This window comes from Phoenix dactylifera, chromosome 4 (genome assembly GCF_009389715.1).
Source record: "Phoenix dactylifera cultivar Barhee BC4 chromosome 4, palm_55x_up_171113_PBpolish2nd_filt_p, whole genome shotgun sequence".
In the NCBI taxonomy this organism is placed as follows: Eukaryota; Viridiplantae; Streptophyta; class Magnoliopsida; order Arecales; family Arecaceae; genus Phoenix; species Phoenix dactylifera.
In genome coordinates this window covers 7,372,619-7,397,074 of record NC_052395.1, presented here as the reverse complement: position 1 = coordinate 7,397,074, position 24,456 = coordinate 7,372,619, and the positions used below count along the sequence as shown (strand labels likewise).

General features: G+C 37.4%; 1 protein-coding gene across 1 annotated transcript; it reads right to left on the bottom strand.

The window, feature by feature from the left end:
• Positions 1-468: 468 nt before the first annotated feature.
• LOC103714323 (K(+) efflux antiporter 4) lies at positions 469-23,595 on the bottom strand. Its single transcript, XM_008801528.4, has 20 exons — positions 23,122-23,595; positions 22,180-22,223; positions 21,731-21,786; positions 21,505-21,583; positions 21,288-21,349; positions 19,029-19,104; positions 18,767-18,841; positions 16,111-16,182; positions 15,915-15,998; positions 15,127-15,195; positions 13,510-13,587; positions 13,289-13,377; positions 11,829-11,925; positions 11,448-11,501; positions 8,139-8,234; positions 2,217-2,405; positions 2,050-2,127; positions 1,473-1,517; positions 1,104-1,196; positions 469-974 (listed from the first exon to the last, which is right to left on the bottom strand). The coding sequence occupies exons 1-20, from the start codon at positions 23,360-23,362 to the stop codon at positions 894-896; spliced, it is 1,758 nt and encodes a 585-aa protein (XP_008799750.2). The 5' UTR covers positions 23,363-23,595; the 3' UTR covers positions 469-893.
• Between the last annotated feature and the right edge of the window lie 861 nt (positions 23,596-24,456).

Here is a 24,456-nt window from a genome sequence, read left to right as displayed (position 1 = left end):
GGTGGTTCCAGTTCTCCAGGCATCCAGCCGCTGCGGCTCTCCCGCATGTAACACGTCTACGGAAGAACCTCGTTGGGGAATTGCAGCAGTTCATCATCTCACCTAGCTACCTACCACCATATTGCACCAAATCCGTGACTACCGATTTCATATTACACCCCCCTTTCCCTCCCCTACTTGACCGCATCCGCAAACAAAAATGATGGCCCAGAGAAGCGGCTAACAGAGAAACATAGAACATTTTTGAGAAACCAACCCAGATCATGGATTGCGAGAGTGCAATGCGACACGTAGGAGCAAGGAAAAAGTAATCCAACCCGCCGAGCATCACATCAAACCAGTGAATTACACCAACCCACTCATGTCACACGGCAAGGAGTTTTTCTTCCTTTGATGGAATTGGAACGCATAGCCTTACTCATGCAGCTAGCATGGTTTCGAAACTAAACTGCAGAAGAGAGAATGAGATAAAGAAAATGCTCGTGATCAGTTTGAAATGAATAAGATCAATTGCCATATTCTACACGTTGTTTAAAGGCCTGGTGCCAGTTCCAACTATGAGCAATCCTGAAAAAGAATAAAAGGTATAGTACAAAGGAAAAAAACTACTTTACACATAATCTGGCATGAGGGTGATAGCAAAATATTATCCCATCAAGCACAAAGGTTCAATGCCTGGCAATCTTCCTGCCACGCGGATACTTTTTCTGTGGAAAGTGCAACAGCCATTTTGGATTGAGATGTGAAAGGAAGACAAAAATGAGGCACTTTTCTTCCACAAGAACATGTCATCAGTCAAATCTCCTTTGCTCGCATGGATACTTGTCATCCAAACGTATCATGAAGCCCATCAGGTAAACCAGGTGTTCCTTCATTCGCTTTTTGAACACATTTCATGAATCGTGAGCGCCTTGGACCAGCAGTGTAATACGCTTAACACTGTCCGCGCGAATGCTTTCACCTTTAAATCCCATCTGGATATAAAAATCATGCAATGAAACATCATTACCTCCCATTCTATAATCAATATGAAAAAGAAATTATTTACCTCTCCCATCTAAAATAAGTGTGACAAATAAATAGTTCTAAAGATAAAGAATTACCTCAGCTTGACTGCTATCAGGTGAGAACCATCGTAGCAGAACTCCCAGATGAATGACTGCTGGAATAAGCTTGAAGAGCAAAGGAGTAGTAACCTGCATAATTACCACATCTATGATTGGAGCAACAATTGCGGCAAAAAAAAAAGAAAAAAGAAAAGAGAAAGATCTCTAAGAATTAATGCTTCTTCAAAAAAGGTAGTAGATAGAGATGGGCAGTCTACTGGAGGTTAGATGTATACAGCCTGTACAAAAGACTATATAGCATGCCATCGTTAGCAGTCTTACCCCTAGAAGTTTTAACCTGTTAAAGCCTCTAATAGCAATATAATACAAAATAGTTAATATGAGATATGAGATATGAGAATATACCAGACTTAAAGCTGTTGTTCCCAGAAGTAGCAAATACAATTTGCTCTGTAAAAAACAATCAAACTATTAGTTAAATGGCTTTTGTTGTACAAGATGCCAAAAGATGAGCTAAAGACCATTTCATTTAAAATATATATTTACATAAATGATGTTATACAGCCGCATGCTCTAAAGGGTAGGGATGGGTCCGAGTCCACATGAATATGACCTATTTTCTTGCGGTCATCCTGGCAACAAGGAGAGCATGAAGGTGGAGGATGGAATGGGTGCAGGGGTCATGCCTGTACAGTTAAGTCCTGCTAAATGTTGTGCCCTTAAGCACTGCATCTGCCATCAGGTTTTGAAAAAAAAATTGTGGGCCTTCTACATGCAAAAAAATGTTCCAAGTCCGCCAACCACCAAAGGCCTTTTCCAGGGATTAGCAATATCTGAATTTTATCATATTACCCTTTACGGTCAAGTTACTTCATGATTGTATTACATGTAACATTGTTTATGCACGGAAAAGGCATAGATATTCTAATATGGATGCATCATTCTCCTATAAAAAGACAACACTATAAACATCAATAACAACCTCAATCAGGTGCAGATTTGAAGCACGACTTAGAAGAACAAAAGCAAATTCTCCAATCTGCGCCAGAGACATGCCAACCTACATACACAATAAAGTTAAGGTTCACTTGTATTAATATGAAATATCTTAAAGATATAAGTAATAGCAAAATGAAAGTCCATTATTACAAGAAGTGATGTCTTGTTTGTGTAGCCAAATCCCTTAACAACTGTGGCAACTACTATTGTTTTTATGATGATCACCAAAATCACAGCTGCTAGCAAAATATCCACATGATTCCATAGGAAATGGACATGAATTAGCATCCCGATGCTAGCAAGAAAAAGAGCAGCAAAGAAGTTGCGAATGGGTTCAACCTGCAGAAAGAAGAATTCAAAAATAAGAAAACATACCATAAGTTGTTATGTCTAACGAAGGCCAAGTATCTCCAACTCTTGCTTCAATTCAATATATAAAAGGTAATAACAGATTTATCAGAAGAAATGTACATAAATAATTTAACAGAAATTGCAGGACAAGCTTCCTCTAAGGAGGGATAATCCAAATATACATCCTCAACGGCCCTCTTATTCCTAACTTGCACTACATACTAAGGGAAAGAGAACTGTTGTTTCTTTTGGAGGGAAGGGCCACCCATTTGTTAAACCAAAATTGAAAAGTTAATTACAAAGATAAGGAGGTGAAAAAAGAAAAACACAAAAGGAAAAAGTGATTCAAACAAAGAGAAGAGATAGGAAAAGAAGAAAACTAGGATGAATCAAAGTGAAGAGAGGGTCGAAGGCAACTTCTCTCAAGTGGAGAGAGAGAGAGACGTCCATCCTTGCTGCTGAGGAGAACCAACCAGTACCTGAAGATAGAGAAGAGCCCATCAAAGTATTGCGCACAGATCAATGAGAAGAGGATGTGCCCGAGGTTGGAATCTGACTTTGCTTTGATTAAGAAGATGGAACAACAAGTGCAACTCCACTGACAGGGCTGGTGTGCCCATCCAACATAAAGCTAGAACAAACTGGTCCCACAATGGTCTTAACTTTGATTTGATTCTTCTTTGGCACCATAGTGTCCCTAGAGATGAGAAAGAGACACATTGAATAGGTGAACATGTCCTTCCATTGAAAATAATTAGGCTTTGCCCAGTGCTCTTGGTATTTACAGTGTTACCGACAGTTTTCTAAACCATGGGTTGTTTAAGTTACATTTGGGACTGATATGGTTTCTCAATGCATTTTCCCATGCAGGGGTCTTACAATCTAAAGCATATAAGTCACTAGATTTCACTTATCATCACCCCTCAATGAGTTATTTACATCATAGTGGCTTCATTTGTAAGAGCTTTGTGCAGTTTCATGTTAACAATGAATTAAAAGCTAATGGAGACACTAGATATCAGTTCTTCTAGTACTATTAGATCGTAATTCTAATTGATTCTTTACTTAGCACCAGGCTGCAGGCACTCATGTGGGATGCTTACGTAAAATACAATTAGATTTCTCACCACAAAGGTCAATGTAATACTACTCGTGCCACCAAGTATGGGGCTATTGATGAGCAAGGTTGTGTTGCTCTGGCTGGGCTGGTTATATTCCAAGGGAACTCAAGTCCGAGCTAAGCTCGAACACAAAAGTTGAAGTATGGCACTTTTCGTAACTGAATAAGGTTAAATGAACCTGGTATCCAGCTAAGCTTGAGCTTCCTCTTATTTTTACGAATCCATAGCTATACAAGCTCGGGAATAGCAGCCACAAACTGGCATAATGGCGAGGGCCGGAACAAAGGACACTCTTAAGCCCCCATTTCAGCAAGTATGACCTGAATTGCCGGTGTAGCATCCCATATTCATCTGCATCAATGCCGTACTGACCCCCTACCACTTTTTTCTATAAAAAAAAACAAAGAAAAATCTTTTTTGCTGCTCACGACTACCAATGGAACTAACCCCACACCATCATGTACCTTCACACACCGGCCCATGACTGGCATCGGTCTGTACTACAAAATTTAAATCCTAATCGAGCCTTAGGTGAGGATTGAGCCCAGCTTGTTTCCTAACTGAACAACCTCAAATCAGAATGCTGACAAGATCAACCAAAGCGACTCATGAACAGCCTGGTTCAGTTGCAGCCTTAAGTAGGTTATAGACCAAAATAGACCATTTTATAATGTGTACTGGTACAGAAATATACATGATTCGTGAAAATATAACCAAGATATGCATAAATTATGCTGAAGAGACTTAACAGTCAACTAGGTTGTTGTAGGAAACCATTTTCATTACTTTTTCATTGTTATTTTAATTTTATGATCATGGCTTATTATTTGTGGGCCAGCAAGAGAAATGTTGCTCCTTCCATGATGCTTAAAGTTCAAGATTTTGGAGGATATGTGAAGTCAAATCTTAATGCATGATAAACAAAAACACAGAAAAGCAACCTTGCCAAGGTGAAGCATTTTATTATGTTGAGAAGAATCATTTAAAGTAAAAGGAATGAGTTACTTTCACTAAGTCTAATAGAAATAGTGAAAATGCAGCAAACAATTTTATTATGTCATGTATTTTTACTTTTATTTGGTCTTTCATCTGCCTGATGTACCATTTTACTAAGTTTCATGCATATCTATGAAACCAAGATGTTTCGTCTCCAAACCCATTGACTTGCTAGGCTACAGCGAGGTTTAGATCCTTGGTTTTAGATATGTTGACGTAGAAATCCTTGTCAAGTCACCTATAATTAACCTTGTATACCAAGATAACAAAAGTCATTTTAGCATAAAATTACAACACTAGTAGTGCACACATGTAGTCCTGATGTCTACTTGGTGTTAGAAGTATGCCCTAGAAGCCAATGTGGCTGACACATTTGTAATCTGAGGCACAAATTTATAATTTGACTTTTATTAATATATAAAATTGGGCAATTTGTTTATCATTCATATTTGTATGTGTCCATGAATCGTCCAAAAAATTAATAGATGATGACATATATTCTCAAGGAGTTGAAAATTTGAGGTATGTATCATTAAGGATTAATTTCTAAATGCTCCTGATCGATGGATCCATCACGAGAGACGGTGATCGATCCGCTGAGATTAGTGCACAAATCACTTAGTTAGATGGACGAGTTTCAAGTCCACGGTGTAGAGACACTGGAGTGTTTGTGCGAGTACTTGTTAGAAAATAAGGTACTGAGCGTGACCAAAGAAAGTAGTCATATGGATGTCTATCTACTCGTCAGTGACTACTTGTACTGCAGTTGTATGACTTATCCTTTGACCTGCGATGCCTCTGCTATTCACTGTGAGGTTGCTGCAGTTTGACAAGCATGTGGACTTGGGCTCTAGCCATTCAGATCCTTGTGGTGCGGATTGGCTGCAGTATTCATTTTGGAATAGGGTTGCATCTAGATGGGATATATCGACCTTGATAGATTAGGAGTGATCTTATGTGATTTATGAGACTGAGTTCGATAAATTTCTGACCAGGTATTTTGGAGAAAGGATTTTCCATATCTCGAACTGGAAGTCGAATAAATTAGACATATGACAGACAATGGGGTTTGACGAGTTATCCATAACCTCCGTTATGTCGGGATCCATGATAGAGGAACTATATCATACGCTAACTGCACCTAAAGGTTCAGACATTCCATTTTGCTGGGTTGCCACCGCATACTGCTAGGTGTCACTAGTGGATTGTGAGACTCGAAGGCATTCACTTGGTGATCAATGAACCCTAAAGTAGAACTGAAATTGTTTCAGTCCACTGAAAAGAGTTTTAGTGATATTGAGATAGAGATCTTAATATGTCTCACTACCAGACAGAATATAACCTACAGGGTCGCACACATAGAGGATTTGATTAGACAAACTATCATAATTGTGATTTAGAATCACAATAGATGTCAATTATTAATATGATTGGTGATTGAATTAATCCATTAAGTGTTAGTGAGTTAATGAAAGAAGAATTAAGTAGAATTGATTGCAATTGGGCTGATTTAGTGAGCCAATCAAATTGGGTTCGACCCAAATTGATTTGGATTTATGATTGGGTCAACCCTGATTAGATCAGGGTATGTGCGGTTTTTAAAGTCCACATGTCATCGTAGGATGACACTATGCAGACTTTAAAGACCACATGGCATCGTAGGATATAAATGCCATAAGTCATATGCGGACTTTAAAGTCCACATGTCATCCTAGGATGAAAATTACTTAAGTCGTGTTCACACTATGAGGATTTCAGAGTCCATATGTCATGCAATGATTGCATGGCACCATGAGTACATGGATTGGACACTTGGCATAAATCCAAGGATGGGTGGTTTTGAGAAGTTTATCTCTTCATGAGATAAGCCTTTGGAAAAACCTAGGCCCTCATCTATAAATAGGAGGCATGTGAGAGCATCTTCATGCAATTCCTCCCCACGCCTCCACCCTCTTCCTCTCCACCTTCTCCACGGCAGCAAGAGGAGACCTTCTCCTCTCTCACGACAGCAAGCTGAAGGCCTTTCTTCTTCCTCCAAGGAGTTGGAAATAAAAGAAAAGAAGCAAGGGAAGAGCACTTCACACGGCAGCAAGGAAGGAGTCTTCCTTACGGCAAGCCCTCTTCCCCCCTCCTCCATGGCAGCAAGGGGACCTCTTCTTCCTCTTCTTCCACGAGAGCAAGGCAAGGAAGATCCACGATGAAAGCATCATCCTTCCTCTTCCTCCATCACAAGCAAGGTTGAAGTAGAAAGGGTTCTTCTTCAAGGAGGTATGTTGCTGATTTTTCTTCCAATCTTTTGATAGTCATGAGAGGTCTTTGCAAGGAGCTAGCACTCCGGTAAAACCTTATCTCAGATGATTAAATCCTCGTGTGGATACCTGTAGAGGCCGGACATGTGTGCGGCTTCAACAGAAATCTAAAAAGATCATCAAACTACGGTGTTCTTCACCTGCAGAAAATTTGAAGATATAATCTTCAAATTTATAACTTCTGATTTTTGTTTCATTTTTATGATAATTAATCAACCTCCTTTCAGATCCTAATCTCCCCTCCCTATTGAGTTCAAAGATCTTCTGGATTTGGATCCAGAAAATTTTTTGAATTCTACGATCTATGGCGCGCTCATACGATGAACGACGTCCCGTGCGAATTCCGCTGCGAATGTCGCATCGTACAGGGCGTATCTCAGCACTTGGTACAACCAAATTCGAGTATTAGAATGTCAATTCCTGATGGCAAGGCATGTTTTCAACTTTCACGAATGACTCTGGAAGTTCTGGCTAATTTCACATTCAAGAACGTGGAAGTAACTATTTCAGAATCAGTAGGCGTAATCATTGATATTTTCCAAATCTCAAAAAACTGCAACTAAATGTTGGTATCTTATATTTCTAGAACAATTGGAAACTTGTAGAGGAAGACGGTTGCTTTCTTTACATTACAAGAAGTTCTTGACCATATTAGTCGGGTATATTGAAAATCAAATATAAACCATGCTCAAGCAACCAGCCATAATGCACGTGTAAGCCAGACTCTCAATGCTGATGGTTAACCTTTGACAGCTCAAGGCATAGTGAGACATAATACCAGTTTAATCTACATTAAAGACAGTACCTCCATGAAACCATGTGGTCTCACTACTGTGACATAAATTTTTCAATACTCATTAATCTGAAGAACTTCACTGTGTTACTCCTTCAGCAGCTTGAAGAATCATGCAGTTATAAAATTTGAAACCATGAGCTATGCTCAGGACAAAAAAGTGGCATAATGGAAAAATTTTTAAACTCATGCAGGGAGTCGGGATAATTTATTTTATGTGATGCGATTGAAAAGATACTGAGTCCGGGCAGGGAAAGGGGGAAGGCGGGAGAGAGAGAGAGAGAGAGAGAGAGAGAGCTACTTCTAATGTTACCAGTGCAAGCATTGCAATACTATTAACTATCAGCATGGCAGAAAAACAATATTTTGTCAAGCAATCCTATTATCAATGCATTGAAAATAAGGGTCTGGTAAATAAACAGTTCACATAAATCACAGGTGAGTCGGCATCATTCTGGGTTATCTGCAACATTCAAGCGGAAACTATGGCATATAACCTTACTTGTTCAAGGGTATGCTGTGCAAGATCGGTGGTCGATATCATCACTCCTGCTGCAAACGAACCCAATTCAAGACTTAATCCCAACTTGTCGCTACACTGAGAAGGTAACAGATTTTTAAATTAGAAAACTGTTGATATATGAGAATTACCAGATAGATAGACATGCTGGTTGAAAGAAATTAAGCTGTTCTGTCTACAAATTCTGAGAAAAATTAATTATTCTTAATTTCCTATATTTTGATTCCTGAAGGAAAAACAAGAATCGGAAATATTACTAAGAGCTTGTTTTGGCAACATCCTGCTGGATCTGGCAGGATAGGTGGAGGAAGATGCGGTGCATGGATGGAAGGTAAAGGAGAAGAGAGGGAGAGAGAGAGAGAGCATGTGGGGGGTCGCGGGTGCCAATCTCCAAGAGAAGAAAAAGGACCTCTTGAGAGAAGGTAACATAGCAAAGAGGGAAAGATAGAGCATGCGGAGGGTCGTGGGCGCCAATCTCCAAGAGAAGAAAAAAGACCTCTCAAGGTCTTTTGCCCCTTTCCTGCAGCGACTGGGACCTACGGCCTACCCGTGTTCTCCCTCCCTCCCCCTCTCATGCTCTATCTCTTCCGTGCCTCTCTCCGAGCTATTCTGCCAGATCTGGCAGGATTTACCCAAAAAGGGCCGAAGAGGGAGTTTATGTCAAACTAATTTGACCATTGCAAACTATAAAAAGTTGTTATCGACTGCACATTAATCTAACAATCTATGATTATAGTGTCTGTACATGCACCGAGAAGTCATGCCTTAAAGAGAGTGTTAAATATGTGGAGCTGTGGCCGGCCATAACTGTATGTCTGGACATATGGAACAGTATATATTGTGTTATTGCCCGCTAATGGAGGCTCAATGCATCATTACTTGAATTCAGCTCTTATTTCTCAAGGCTTGGAGTGTGAATTCTCCTATCCTCTACTCAAGGTCTCTTCACCATCTTTGAAGTTGGGCCTTGAGTGATAAAATTCTGAATAAGGTTCATCTGGCCATGCTATTCAAGTCAAGATATCAGCATACATCCATCACAGGACCAGCTTTGAAAACTAACCATATTTCATAGCATGGTGCCATATTATTTTCCAACATTCAGTTGACACAATGACTTCAACTTATCTCAACACGGGGGTTCCATCCTCACTCTAAAATCACTCACATAGTGTGGAGATCCACATAACCTTCTGTGCCACAGGTTAATATTCAGGGCCTACTTGGTATTGCTTTTGTTTTCTGTTTTTACTTACAAACCCCAAGAAGAAAAATAAAATGGAGAATATGTACAACGGAAATCTTTTGTTTTTCAAAATTCTCTCAAATCTGAAGATTTTTTGGAAGCAGAGATTTATGGCTTTCAAGATAGAGTAAAAATGAGAACAAGGAATAGCAGAAGTTTGTGAAAATGCTATCTTCAACAACAATCTCTATCTGCTATTTCACTAACTTGTAGAGAAACAATAACATAAAAAATAACAATGCCAAACAGGCCCTCAGATTTTTCTTCAGTGGCATATTATATCATGACTGAGGCCTATTCGGATTAGAATTATAATTGATTGACCTTCCCCATCCATCCTCTCCACCTAGATGATCGAATCTAGGGTGGTCAGCAGATTGATGATCAATGTCACTGATCCTACAACAACTGCTTACCACCTAGTTTAACCCCATTGATTTGGAAAGCTCCAAAGGGCTTCCAGCTTTTAATATCATTATGATAATGCTCAGATTAGACATTCTGAAATTAAAATCTGGGAGCTAGAATTTCTCCTGAGAAGTCCCTCATCACAGCAAAGTATCGAGCAACTTGGTTGCCACAAGTTCAAGGGTATGCTGGAGTTCAGTTGTATAAAGGTGTAAAATGGGTTCATCTTATTGTTTCATATACACTCTTTGTGCATCGTTTGCTCATTTGTTACCTGAGGACATTACATTTAAGGGTTCTGGTCCTGGACTTGTAAGTATGTGTTTTTTTTCTATATTAGAAGTTAATTCTCATATCATTCCAATACTTGTCCTCATCCGACATCAACCATCACGGATGTAGATGTCTCGGTGCCCTTTTAAGGTATGAATGCATGCATAAATTTGGGCATGAGAGGTGGCTGAGAGAGAGACCGACCGACCGACCAACAGACAGAGAGGGAGAGAAAGAGGTTCGGTTGATCAAATTTTTAGCATCAAGTCAACCCATTTACTGAAATTACATTTGTTCTTAGCATTGATTGTAAATATTAATAATGATCATATAAGAAAATTTATCTATACAAACAATTACAAGATATGTCGAATTTATGACACCGTCAAAAATAATGGTTCGAGGATTTAGAATTGTCGAAAACATTTGAAAATATCCAGTCTCTGTACCATCACAAAGATTAAAAAAAATCCTGAAATACAGAAGAGATCAGAAATTGATGTCCAAGTTCAATCATGCCTTGCTGGAAAATGTGAACTAGTTACCAAACACTGTTTTTTAAAGTATATCCCTGGAATATGAGAAGGAAAAAAAATTCTAAAAAGGAAAAGTTAAACCATGTCTGAAAGAATACATAGTGCAATGAAGTTAAAAAATGGATTTATAAAAAACAATACATGTTATAAAACTTGAGTGCAGAGAATAGTAAAATGTTGAAAAGTCACCATACCACTTTATAGTATACTATGAAAAAGGTTTGCAAAATGTCATAAGATATCCACGGCGAGAAAACACAATAGAAAATTCTTATTCTATAATAATAACTGCCACATTGCTGTAAGAATTCTGTTTCAAATGTCAATGAAAGTTGAGACACTGGTAGGAGAGCCATCATTAATTTATAGTCCAACTAAAAAAAAGAGAATCACCGGATTTGATAAGTCCATATCTGGCAAAGCTTTAGCAGTCTGAAAGTCTTGGAATAATCATGAAGCAATTCCAAATAAAGTGACTGACAGAAAACTGTCGAGACAATAACAATTTGCAAGACTTCTCACTTTATTTGATCTGAGTTGTCAAAAGATTTAAATATAGGATTTTTGAAATTCAGAATTTTTACCTGATGAAACATCAGATATTTTCTCTCAGAATTTTTTCCCTTTAAAGTTTATGTTCAAACTCACCTAATGCTGCAGAATTTAATGACAAGACATCCTTATAGGCTATTGGAAAGGGTGCCTCTATCAACAAGCTCACTAAATGGAGATGCACAGGATTTTCATAAGGACTACAGTTTTGAAGTGATTGTGCACAAGTAATGTAAACATGCAATGATTGGTACTATGAAATGATAAGACACAAACCCAAGCGACAAGTAAACAGAACGCAACCGATGCCAGTTGGTAAAGTTCATTGGTCTGCACAAATAACATGCAGAATCAGGTTAGAATTGCAGATCCAGAAATTGTAATACAGAATGAGAATATCATTCATGTACTATAAGAAAGCATTTTTGTGCAACACTGCTTGCTCAACTAAAGACAAGGATCAAATGCCACAGCTTGGTATGCAGAATGCCAGGTCCGGACTGACATATGGTGCAGTTGCATGACATGCATACCTGCCAGTGTGTGCCCGTGCATTCTAAGAACTAGAATAGCACATCAGACATGATGCATCATACTATGCCAGAGCTAGGCCAGCAAAGTAACATGGCATTTAAACCTCGGTAAAAGAAAACATACCTGAGATGAAAGACTTATCATTAGCTTAAGAAACCAAGGCACGCATTTACGGCAGAGTATGGAAAGTATTGCCAAGAAAGCAAACAGCACAATCAACCTGGTAAAAACATGATTCAGTTAGTGTAACCATTAGCACTTAGTTTTTGCTTAAGAGGAAAGTTGATCTGACATGGAACATACTGGATAACGGAACAATATGTATAGTCGATTGAAAATTTGATGAGAATGAAAATAAAGAAGTGTTCTAATACGGAAGTGATGAAAGATAGTTTAGCTATGTCGGACACCCATTACCAAAAATATTTTGCATATGCTACTAGATATCAAATGACTTATGTAAATACCACCATCTACCATGAGCAATTTGCAAAAAGTTGTTATTTCTTAAAATGCATTTGTTATGAGGTGATCGAATATTGCATGATGACAGAGCTATATCCTTGGATCTCTTATAAAGTATATATGTGGCGAGAAAAGATTGGATTACATTTTGGCTCTTTGGCCCACAAATTTCTGCCTCCAAGATGGCCATGGCCTATAACAAACCTTGTCTTCTTCCCTGTGCCTTTGGACTCTCCCAAAGTCCAGGTGAATTTCAGAACCTCTCTCTCTCTCTCTCTCTCTCATAAAGAATAAAGAATGCTCACCTTCCAGTCAATCACTTTTCCACATTTGATTACAACTCCAGTCAAACCTAAAGAAATGTAGGACTCTCACTTGGCAGATATTATAAAATTATCAAATTTTAATTAAACATGCACCGCAAACCCTAAAAAAGTTGACAAACATAGCTGGCTATGGCTTGCGGTTATGGCTAAGTGGCCATTCATCATTACAAGTGACGATAGAGAAACATACAAAACTGAGTAATATAACCATGTGTGGTTATGGCTAAGTGACCATTCATCATTACAAGTGACGGTAGAGAAACATACAAAACTGAGTAATATAACCATGTGTCATAATCCATCAACTAATGATTATTACCATAAAACTAATTTATTTTATATCTTTATTATTTTAACGAGAAAATTTTTTCGCGATAAGACTTAAAAGAGTAACTGGACTGCCCTTTGTAGCCAGACTCCAATTTATCACATTTTCCTTTTCGTTCATGGCCTCCCAAACAAAGGGACACATCCAGCTTTCCACTCCTTCCCGTTTCCTTTTCTCTTTCTAATCCTTTCTCATCCAACCTCCTCCGAATACTAATAAGAATTCTTTTTTAAAGACTCATCCAGTTTTCTTTTTCTGCTCTCTGTCTCTCTCAAATATTCAACTCTGTGAATGCACGCCCAACATGCTAGTTATATTCAATTAAACAATGTATTTAAATGTTTTATTGCAATCAGCATATTGCATTCTTAACCCATTTTAATGGGAAGGACAATGGAACCTTATATTAGCTTTAGATTGAACATTCACAATAACAGTAGCACATAAACAGGGGCTTCACTTACGACTTGGTCATGGATATAAACCCTTGAAGAATACCAGAAGTTCCACCTAGAACTGGAAGGAATGCAAACAGCAAGCCAACAGCACAATCCTGAGGCACACACAATGTAGTCCAGAATAAAAGCCATTATTTTTAAAAATGTCAAGAATCTGAAAAAATATCTAGCCATGATAACATTATGCATTGAGTCATGAGAATATATTGGCAGAAATACCTCATTACCTGGAGAATAAGAGTACCGATTGTAACTTGGCCATGAAGAGCATTAGCACTGTTCCTTTCCATCAAGAATTTCAAAACCTGGGTGCGAGAAATGATTATTGGCATTTCATTCCCAATTTTACAATAGAGAAAATGAGATTTCTCAGCATATATATATCAGAAGCTAAAAGTTCCAAGATAAGATTTTACTTGAGGTTAGAGAAATAGTTGTGTCGACCAAAACAAATACAAAGGAGGGGGTATCATTTCATAGGACAATAAGATGGAGATGAAAATTACACCATTTGAGAATAGGAAGGAAACCAAGAATAAAATGAAGGAGGGCAGATAAGGATTAAAGCAGTTGAGGAAAAATGGAAATTATATGACAACCAGTAAAGGAGCTTTACCGGGATTATTAATTCACATTCTGATCTAACAATGTGAATACCATTATTAAATTAAATATTTAATATCAAGAGTGTCAAGTGTCAACTTAAGTAATCAAGTCTGTATAACAATCAAGTTATAAAGGAAAATATAATAAAGGCAAACAGTATATTCTCTTAGAATAGTATCATTTGATGAAGATATTTTAGTTTGAAGGTTTCACTATACCAATAATCTTATACAAATTGTTTTGCTGAAACCTTTGTTAAGGAAAGGGGCTGAAAAAGGGGTAAAGGCATTGAAAAACCACATTAATTAGACTATTTGTTATGAAGCTTGGTATGAAGCAGTTTCATAACTTAATCGTTCGCATAATTATGATACCTGAATTTATTTCTTGGCCAAGTTTGTTGACTAGTTAACGAAATTACTTGACTCTTTGCAGAAACAATGTTCGTAAAAAAATCCTGATGAAACAAAGAAATACAGGCGCATAAAAGCTATAACATATGACAGTTCTTGAATATACGAAGTGGTGGAATAGATTCCAGGAAAACAGAGATTTATGGCTGAAAAGAAGTTCTGAAAACGACGAACATAAGAATTTTTCACACTCAAGGTTCTTTAATTCAAGAAGATTCAAAGGAAACACATTAAATCATGCTTGCCTATCAAAATTTTGAGTCAATAACTTATCTCCCAACAATAACATATTTAAGATGATGAATTTCATTCTTGTTTAGGGGATAGCTCTGGATACCCCAAAGTCACACTACACTTATTTACCAGCCATATGTGGCTTTTACAATGTGATACTGCAAGCAGCTGCCCCTCTATCAAGCCTCCCCCACCATTCCACAGGATTATGTTAATCTCGACTCCACAATCCATTCAATTGTATTTCAAAATACCATCTCTTCTCTTTATTTTATCTTCCAAAACGGTGGTTACCCTCCATTTGGATTTCAAGCCAAACAGGAAAAGAAACAGATGAAACATTTTGGCATGCAACGCTCCTGGCGATGGCATGATGATGGCACAAAGACATGCCACACTGTGCCAGACAGAATAAACAGAACTTTAATTCATGGAAAAAATTCAAAAGAATTATGTATACGTTGCAAATTGTTCTTTTGATCTTACGAATCGGAATAAATAAGATTTCCTAGTAGTGGCTATCATTATGGCATCAATGGAAATTCACAACTTAAATATAGATCATATTCCAACCAAATGATAGAGTAGTACCACAGCTGTTGATGACATTGACAAAAATGCACCAACAAATACCCCCTCTGAAGGTTTGCCGCCACATAACTGCCAAAAAGATAGATAAAAACAGTATAATATAAATCAGAATAGAGGAGGAACAAAGGGAACAATAATATAACCCTATATGTGAGTATTTCTCAGAGTTAAACATAGTATCAAAAATGGAGGTCCTACTGTCTATTTTTCAAAAATTTTCAGATATAATCAAGAACACTTCCCAAGGAATTATATTATTAGGAAAGATGATCTAATATCTAGACATCTCATCAAATGTTTATGAAATAATCAAAAATTGCCACTGAAACAATGCAAAATATTTTATGTAGAACAAACTTGACAGATTCCTCAACCTTTCATTCAGATGGCATAACTATATTTTTTTAATGTAAGACAGGAGGTACGGGTAGACAAGTAAACAGTCAAAGCAATCAACTTAGTTTTGTCGAGAGAAATTAGTGTAGTTTATAACTATAAAGTAGCCACTGTAAGGTAGTAAAGAAAATGAGCAAATTGTACATATAACAGTGTTATTTTTTCCATAAAAAGTGAAAAGTTCCAGCCAGTATATGATGGTTATGATGGCTGCTATTAGAAGTTTGAGATTGAAAGTGAACTTGTCCCGCAACATATATATTTGCTTCTGCAAAGCCCGCCCTCTGATACCAAAAAAAAGGACTAAAGATCTAGCAGGGTGTTCTAGTTTAGATACAGAGCAAAAAATGCAGAGCATCTCAAAACTTATAAATAAGGAAGCAAAGACATACCGAAGCGGTAATACCACATAAGCACATGAAAAGAAAAACTTGGAGCAAACCCCCAAGAACAGCAACTGCACGAACAACCCGAAGCTGCAAATGCATTATCTTATAGTCACAATCAATATCCAGCTCTATTGAACAGGAAAGATTGCATCTGTCATAAAATTACAAAAAAAACATTTACAAGGATGCAGAATTTAACCTTTGCTGCAGAGAACTCCAAGCCCAATGCAAAAAGAAGAAAAATTACCCCAAACTGAGCAACCGTCTCAACCTGTAAAAGAGAAGGCCAATGAAGAGAGGCAGTAGCACAGGAAGATTTAAAAGCTGTATGCATACATGATGCCGAGAAAAATAAAAAGGGGAAGATCAACTCCACGAGAAACCCAAAACCACTCAGGAATTTGAGAATAATGGTAATCCCAAATCCTCAAGGACAAGGACAATGGATAAATAAAAAATCACCACCCAAAAGAATCCACCTAAGGGATACAGAGTTTGATAGAAAAAAAACTCACCACCCAAAGAAATCCACCCTAGGGATACAGAGTTCTAGCGATCACCACTCACAGACAATCTTCCTGAGATACCAAACAAGAACACGCTCACCACTTAAAAAAAAGGCTAGAGATACAGAACAAAGCAGAAAACAAGCCAAAGGCTTAATCTTTTATACTCTCCAACTTGAAATTAAAATTCTGCCAACATAACATAGGGCATGTCTTTATATAGGCACGTTTGGAGTGCTCTTCAAGCAATACAATATATAATCCTAAACTTAGGGAGAAAGACAAAATGCCATAAATAGGCGTTTCCTAAGTAGGCGTCCCATAAGAAAAAAAAATACAATATATTGGCGTCCCAAAATTAGCCTTTGCTTAGGTATTAACCAAAAAACAAATTGCCATAGAAAAATTTTCTTTTTGGCTCCTCCGGTTGAAAAGGACTCTCCTTAAGCATCCGTGTTAATACATAATACAAACATAGATACATATAGAAGTACGTACATATCAGGGTATGCTAAACTAGTACCAGAAGCTGTACCAGTCGGCAACCGGACCGATTCAGCTCGTTCGGTACCATCTCGGTACCGGAAGAACCTATCCGGAGTTGGAGCAGGAGAAGAATAACAGCGAGCGAGCGGAGGAGGGAGAGAGAAAGAGAGGTCGCGGACACCCGTGGAGGGCCGCCGGGAGGGGGGGCGGCAGAGGCCGCGGGGGCGCGACAAAGGCTGAGGTCGCGACCGTGACCGCATCCCCTATTTCAAAAAAAAATTCAGAATTTTTAAGTGAAGTCGACAGAGGGAGACCGTGGGGGCGCGGCGGAAGCTGTGGTCCGGCCACATCCCTTATTTCCTTCGAAACAGGGAACGTGACTGCAAAAAAAATTTAGAGATCTTTAAATGAAGTCGGCAAAGAGTTTGCCGACTTCACTTAAAAATTCCGAATTAAAAAAATTAAAAAATTTTAAGTGAAGTCGGCGTGTGACTTGCCGACTTTACTTAAAAATTTTCAAATTTTTTTCCGCGGCTGTGTCCCCAGTTTTGAAAGAAACAGAGGATGCAACCGCGACCTCGGCCTCCGCCCCCCCCCCCCCCGGGCTACTCTCCGCAGGCATCCGGGGAGGCTACTTCTCCCTCCTGCCCCCGCTCGCTCGTTATTTCTCCCTTTCTTCTCCAGCTCCGGCGCATACCAGTTTCCACGGCGGAACCGTACAGGTAGGTCATCGGACCGATCCAGTAAGGGCTGAATCGGCCCATACCGGCCCATACCATCGCATACCATGGTACATATTTACATTCATAATATTATATATGTATATAGATAAACCACTCCTTACTCCACCACAACTAAGACTGTACAGAAATTAAAAAAATCACATTTTACGATTTACATCAATTATATATTATAAAAATGATTAACAAGTGAAAAGTTTTTTATTCCTTAATTTTCATATACCTAGCATTTCAGAACACAGATGTTGGTAATATACAGTTCAGAATAGCAACATAACCAAATGAATCAAGCTTAAAATTATTTCAAATGCTTCTGTTGTTAAAACTAGCAGCCAATATACAAATAAATCAAAATGTATGCAAAGTGACACAAATATCTTTTTGTGTACATGAAAAGCATGAGATGATTTTGTAGATAGTAGAAATATAATATTTTAACCACATAAATTAGAAATCAAGTTCTTTTAGTCCTTTTTGTTTATTATTATATTGACATAAGCAAATATTGTATGCACCGTAATCTTAGTACTTTAGCATGCTCATGCATGTAACAACATATATGTAGAGCAAAAAGTTTTCTCTGCCTCAGAACAACTATATTAACATATTAGCAGTTATTCTTTAATGGAAAAATAGAAGGTTATCAACATCCACAAACTCCAATAACCATAGTCAACAAGCTTAAGGGTCACTAGCAACTTACTATAAACTAAGGATCCTTTTTTAGGCACTACCTTGATTCTAAAGATTGAACTGTGGTGCCATAGTCCACCTTTATGTGAGTTAGGGAAAAAAAAGAAAATCCACAATAAAAATTTGCTACAGGCAGCACCATTTACTACAAGCCTAACACAGCTCTTGCCCCCTCCCCCTCTCCCCACCTCCCCCTTTTCTTTCAGAAGTCTAATATATTGTAAATAGATTCTGGGAGAAAGACAGCTGAGAATTATAGTTCAACACTGGATAATCACAGCATGCTTTTTATGGCCCAGACAAAACATAAAGGTGCTTCTCAAACATGTAAAATCAAGCAATTAGCATTATCCAAGAATTTTCAAATTTATGATGATATTGCATGAAGAACTGGATTAATAACAGTTCTAAAAAAGTACAAGCACCTTACTTGCACCATTTCACTGACAAATCTTAGACCTCCAGGTCCAATGACAGATCCTGCAAGTAAATATCCAGTAATAACCTGCAATAACCTGAAACTGTTACAAAGAAGTAAATACATGTAATTTTTTCCAATTATTTAGAAATTAAATAATGGTGTCATGTTTTTAGAATTTCTTCAAAACTAAAAGACATCATTATACAACAAACTTTCTTAGATGAATGTAGCTAATAGTAAGCAAGAAAAAAAGTAACTTATTTGGACAGACCGGTTGTCCAAGACAAGCAAATGCAATGCCACCACAGGTTGCAGATACAATGACCACAACAAGATCAGATATCAACCTGCAAAGATATTCAATTTAGTGTGCCATCAAGTAGAGTAGATTGATAGCAACATATGCAATAAGATATAAGCAAAATCTAATATGGCCTGGATAGAAGTTGTGTGCAAGGCCTAGTCAAAACATGCCCCAATAAGAATGCATCACCAAGAATAGTTCATATAATGGAAACTGAATCACTGGTATAAGATTTTTGGGTTATGATTACATGCCAAGATTCAAATCTCTTTAGTCTTTGCACTAGCCATAGGTGAATGAAGCAACATGTACATCAGAAGATGCATAAAAGCTGCCTCAGTTAAAGATGCAGTCAGTTAAAAAGCAACAATTGTTGTCATCACAAAATTGCTTCAACAAAAACAGATCTTATTTCAAAGGTGAAACTAGCGTTTTAAAAAAAAGAGCACATACAAAAAATGAAATGCCAGATTATACTTTCTTTTTACTGGTTAAAAAAAGAAAAAAGAAAAACCCTTGAAGATTGTAATATGTTATAGAACATAAAATGCTGTAGGGAATTTGAAATGGCCATTTTTTATTTCCTCTGCAGGATCAGCCATTTTGCAATTTTTCTGACCAAACTGCCCCTAGCCCTATCAACATGAACCATGTGAATCCAATTGTCAAATTTTGCACTCAAGATTACTGCAACAATCAGCAAAAAGACACACCCTCAAGGTGCACATACTATTCCACATTTTGTGCATGTATCAATGAATATTTGACCTGGTTAGTCTAAATGTGTATCACATAATGTACCAATTTGTCTAAGTGGCCATACTGGGTACCACAGGTTATCTAACTGCTTATCTATGTACACCAAATAGCCTAAACATGTTCGACCAGTCATTTCTGATATGAACAAAACATACTTAGCCTAAATGGTGTGCACTGGTTAGTCTAAATGTGTGCATTAGATAATATACGCACAAGACCCCTTGAACTTGTGCATTACATAATGTGGCCGAGGGCAATTGGGTCAGAAAGATTGAGAATTGGTCAATTCTGCAAAAAGAAATGAAAACAACAAAATTTGCAAATCTGAAAATGTGAGTGGCCATTTATGCAAAATACCCAATGCTGTAATAGACAGAAGGTTAAAGAATAATATATTACTAATTTAACACATGTAATGTTAATAAGTAATACAATAAATTATGCATAAAAAGCAAGAATAGTATTGTTCCTATGCACGTTTATGACAAGAACCAAGAAACTGTTATTGGGCAATGCAAAGCAAATAACCAAGAGCCACTTGTTCATCCCTGGGGCAAGTCTTCATATGATCTGCAACCGATCATATGGAAGGCAGAAATTTCTGACTAACTTTAGTTATTTCATACCATTTTACTGTTTAGAACTTTGTAGCAAGAGTCTTCCATTTTGGGTGGCTCATCCGCTTTATGTCTCCTCAGAAACTCATACACTTACCTGCTTCCTAAGCATTTCTATAATTCTTTTAATGAGAGCCGCTTCCTTGCACTCCCGCATGCACAATTGCTTCTGGTAACTAAGGTCCGGAAGAAAAGTGCTATTGCTAAAACCATGTTGGTCATGTCCTATTGAAGATGTATGCAACCACTAATGGGTTCACTCACAAAAACACCTGTCTCATTTGAACCAAAGCGACCAGAAGTCATGTTGTTCCCACCAAAATCAGTCTCATACTAACATAAACGGTTTGATTTCCACCAAAATCAGTCTCATACTAACATACATGGTTTGATGAGTATCAGGCATCATGCATGCAATTAAAAACATACACATATAAAACGAAAGCCAAAATTTTAATCATTGATAATATAGAACCAATTTATTTGACATGCAACTTGCAAGAAAACCTTGAGCCAAAAAGTTCCAAATAAAAGTACATACCATAGGTTGAGAGGTGGAAAGCTAACTAATGGTAAGGAAATTTATACCAAAAGTTATAGGAGGCATTATGATGAAGGAGCTTGCACTTCAGGATGGAAAAGGTTAAAATAATAGATAAACTTAAAAATAGAAGTGAGGGAACAGAATGCATGGTTGACTAGGGAGGAAGCCCTTGACAGGATCAAATGGTGAATTCATGGCTAAGGACTAATTCATTAAGAAAGAGACTGGCTAAAAAGATGAGACATTGGCAATCTATATTGAGTAAACATAACACTCATGATCATGGACAAAGTGCAGAAGACATACCTCAAATCTAACTGTAGTACAGGGTATTTTGACTTGGGATTTGATATAATAAAAACATTATCCTGAAATGACAAATTTATACCATGCATTTAATAAGATATGTTACATAATAATCTACAAAATCAAACTGAATGGGGAAATGCATCTATTTCAAATGTCAAAATAATTTTTTTCCACAAAAAGAGGAGCTTTCCCATATGAAATTATCATAGCATACCTTCCGATCTATCAAGGTAGGCGTGTCTTCTGCCTGATTCTCATTGTCTAAATTGAAAACATCATGAAACTGAAACGACCTAGGATAACAAATATAGATATCTGATATATCAACAATTTGATGACTAGCAAAAATTCTTGATATAATAATTTAGAAATATATGAACCGTCAATAAGAATATGATTAATCTAATATATGCAGCGATTAACAGGATAGTATAACATACTTCTCTTTGGTATCATTTTTCTTCGATGTAACTCTAGCAACAGTTTCAAGAACCGCCTATGAATTCAAAAAAAAAAGAGGGGGGAAGGAAATCAGCTTAACAGATATATATGCATGCAGTAAGGAAAAAATGAAACTTCAGGTGAAATATGCATGCAGTAAAGAAAAAATTAAACTTCAGGTGACCTTAGTTCCATAAAAATGATAGTGCAAAATCTGGAGTGTAACATAAGAGGGAAAAGGAATTGAATAATAGGCAAATATAGTGTCCAATGAATGCCTATAACTACTGCCTCTAGTCTAATAGGTAGCTAGAAAGATAGGCTGTATGCCTATAACATCCTTCATCCTTTGCAAAGAAATGCTGTTCATCTTACTCATCTCATACTTATGCAAACAAGAAAAAGAAAGAAAGAAATTGCAAAGCATGCAAAAATAAAAGACGTAAACCTGGTTCTCGGCAACGCTGTTGTTGAAGCCGCCTGGATCAGTTTCTGTGAAATAGACCAGGAAAAGAAAGCAGGGCAGGTAAGAAATTTATTAGTATTGTGAAATACTTGCCTTCATTTTATTTTTCAGTGCATATTCCAACTATGAAACGCTACTATAGAATATCCTGCCTCAATGATGCAATGTTTGCATACTTTCAATCCATGTATGCTGATGTTGAGGTAAAAAATCTAGCGAGCTCTATGAACAGCGATGATGAATTTTCACCAAATTCTTCCTCCAAAGAAAAAGAAATCATATGTTTATCCAAAAAAGGAAAGAAATCATATCTTAATCCAAAAAAAGGAAAAAATCATATCATTTGCCAAGCAGAATACTACATGCAGTGGGAGACAAGGTCAATCCTCATAAAACCAAGTAGGGCATATTCAGGTGGTGTTTAATGGGTCTCCACACCCGCTTGGGTTAACGAAAAAAAAATTCAAATATTCACCAAGATCTCTTTCCTTAGGCATTTCATATACCCATTTTAGCATCAATAAAGCAAAATACAGACAAATTTTTAAATAATTGTTTTCTTTAATCTTATTTCCAAATTAGCACTAGAATTTTAGGCACCTCACGTACTCCTTTCAGCATCGAATAAATCGAAATACCAAGAAGTTCTTTATAAAGAACTGATTTCATTAATCTTTTTTCCAAATTAGCACTAGATACAGAAAAACTATACCACGGGACTCTAACGAAGAAAAAGAAAGTGCCAGACAAGATCTAGATCGGCGCGCATCAAGATCCCCACGAATCCTTAATTCTACGATCAAGAACCCTAATTTTAGAATTTTAACTCCCTCTTTTACATCGCATTGCCAGAAGAAGAGATCAAACCAAGCATACAAAGGGAGATTCGAGCGAAAGAAAGAAGGGGGTGTCAGATCTACGGACCTCCATCGATCTGGTCGCTCTCGGGGAACTCCTTCTTGAGAGCCTGGTCGATCATGTCTGCAAAGCTCTCGTGGGCCGGCCCCGTCCTCGATGCCTCCGTCGCGTTGCTCCTCTCCGCTTTGCCGCCGCCGCCGCCGCCGCCCCCGTCCCCAGCGCCGGCGGGGGCGGAGAGGAGGAGAGCAACGGAGAGAAGAAACAAGAAGATAGAACTAAGAGGAAGAGGAAGGGAGAGGCTCCTCATCGCCGGGGAGGCCGAGGAGGAGGAGGAGAAGAAGGGCGATGGATCACGGTTACGAGCTCGAGGCAGGTTAACGAGGGGGGCGAACTGCGAGATGGGAGGGAAAGAGGGCTTTATAAGATTCGCCTTCGGGGAAGGAAGTGAGTTCGCTCCCTATTGCCGTCGCTAGTTGCACTTACTTCTCGGGAGAGAAGGTTGCCGCATCGCGAGACAGGATGTCCAGCGGAGCACCGGAACGGAGAGATCAGGGTGTATTTCCGAAACTGCCCAAAAATCTTTGTGGCTGCAAGTGTAGCGGCCGTATTTTATTTGGCGTTTCCAATGTCTATCATTGTGTCAGATTAAAATAATATTTTTAAAAACAAAAAGCTGTATATTAGTGAAAAACAAATGCTAAGTCCGTGATATATTAGTAATGATTATTGCAATAATTGCTGCTAGCTAGTACAACGGGATATATTTTCAAGTATATTAAAAAAAGTTTTATTATAGAATTACTATAGAAATAAATAATTTTGAAAAATAAATTTCATGCAATCTTAGCAACAAACCTTTCCCAAGCTATATTAAAATATAAATATAGATCTATACAATAAAAAATAAATAATTTTTCAAAAAGTAAAAAGAAAAAATAAATTATAAATGGAATGTATTTTATAAGTAGAGTTTATTTGTTTCCTAAAATGATTAAAAAAAATTTATCCTACTGACATATATTTTTTGAGGATTTTTCCACATGTCAAGAGGGCTTGATAAAAATTAATTAATTTTAAAAAAAATAATTAATAAGATGTTTTTTGTATTTTCTACAATAATTAAGAAATTTTTCTGCGGAAGAAATTATTTTCTAAAATAATTAAGAAGTAGGCTTTCTGAAATATTTTTTTCTTCTAAGAAATTTTTAAATAGATGGCTTCAAATAATTTTTTTGTTATAATATTTTTAAAATAATTATGAAGATTCAAATGCATGGTGATATTTCTAATGGCTTCCAATATGCGAAGACTCTACATGGGGACTCTAAATGGATGATTTCAAATAGTTCTAAATTTCTATACTTTTCTAAAATAATTTATGCATATGGATAAATAACTTTT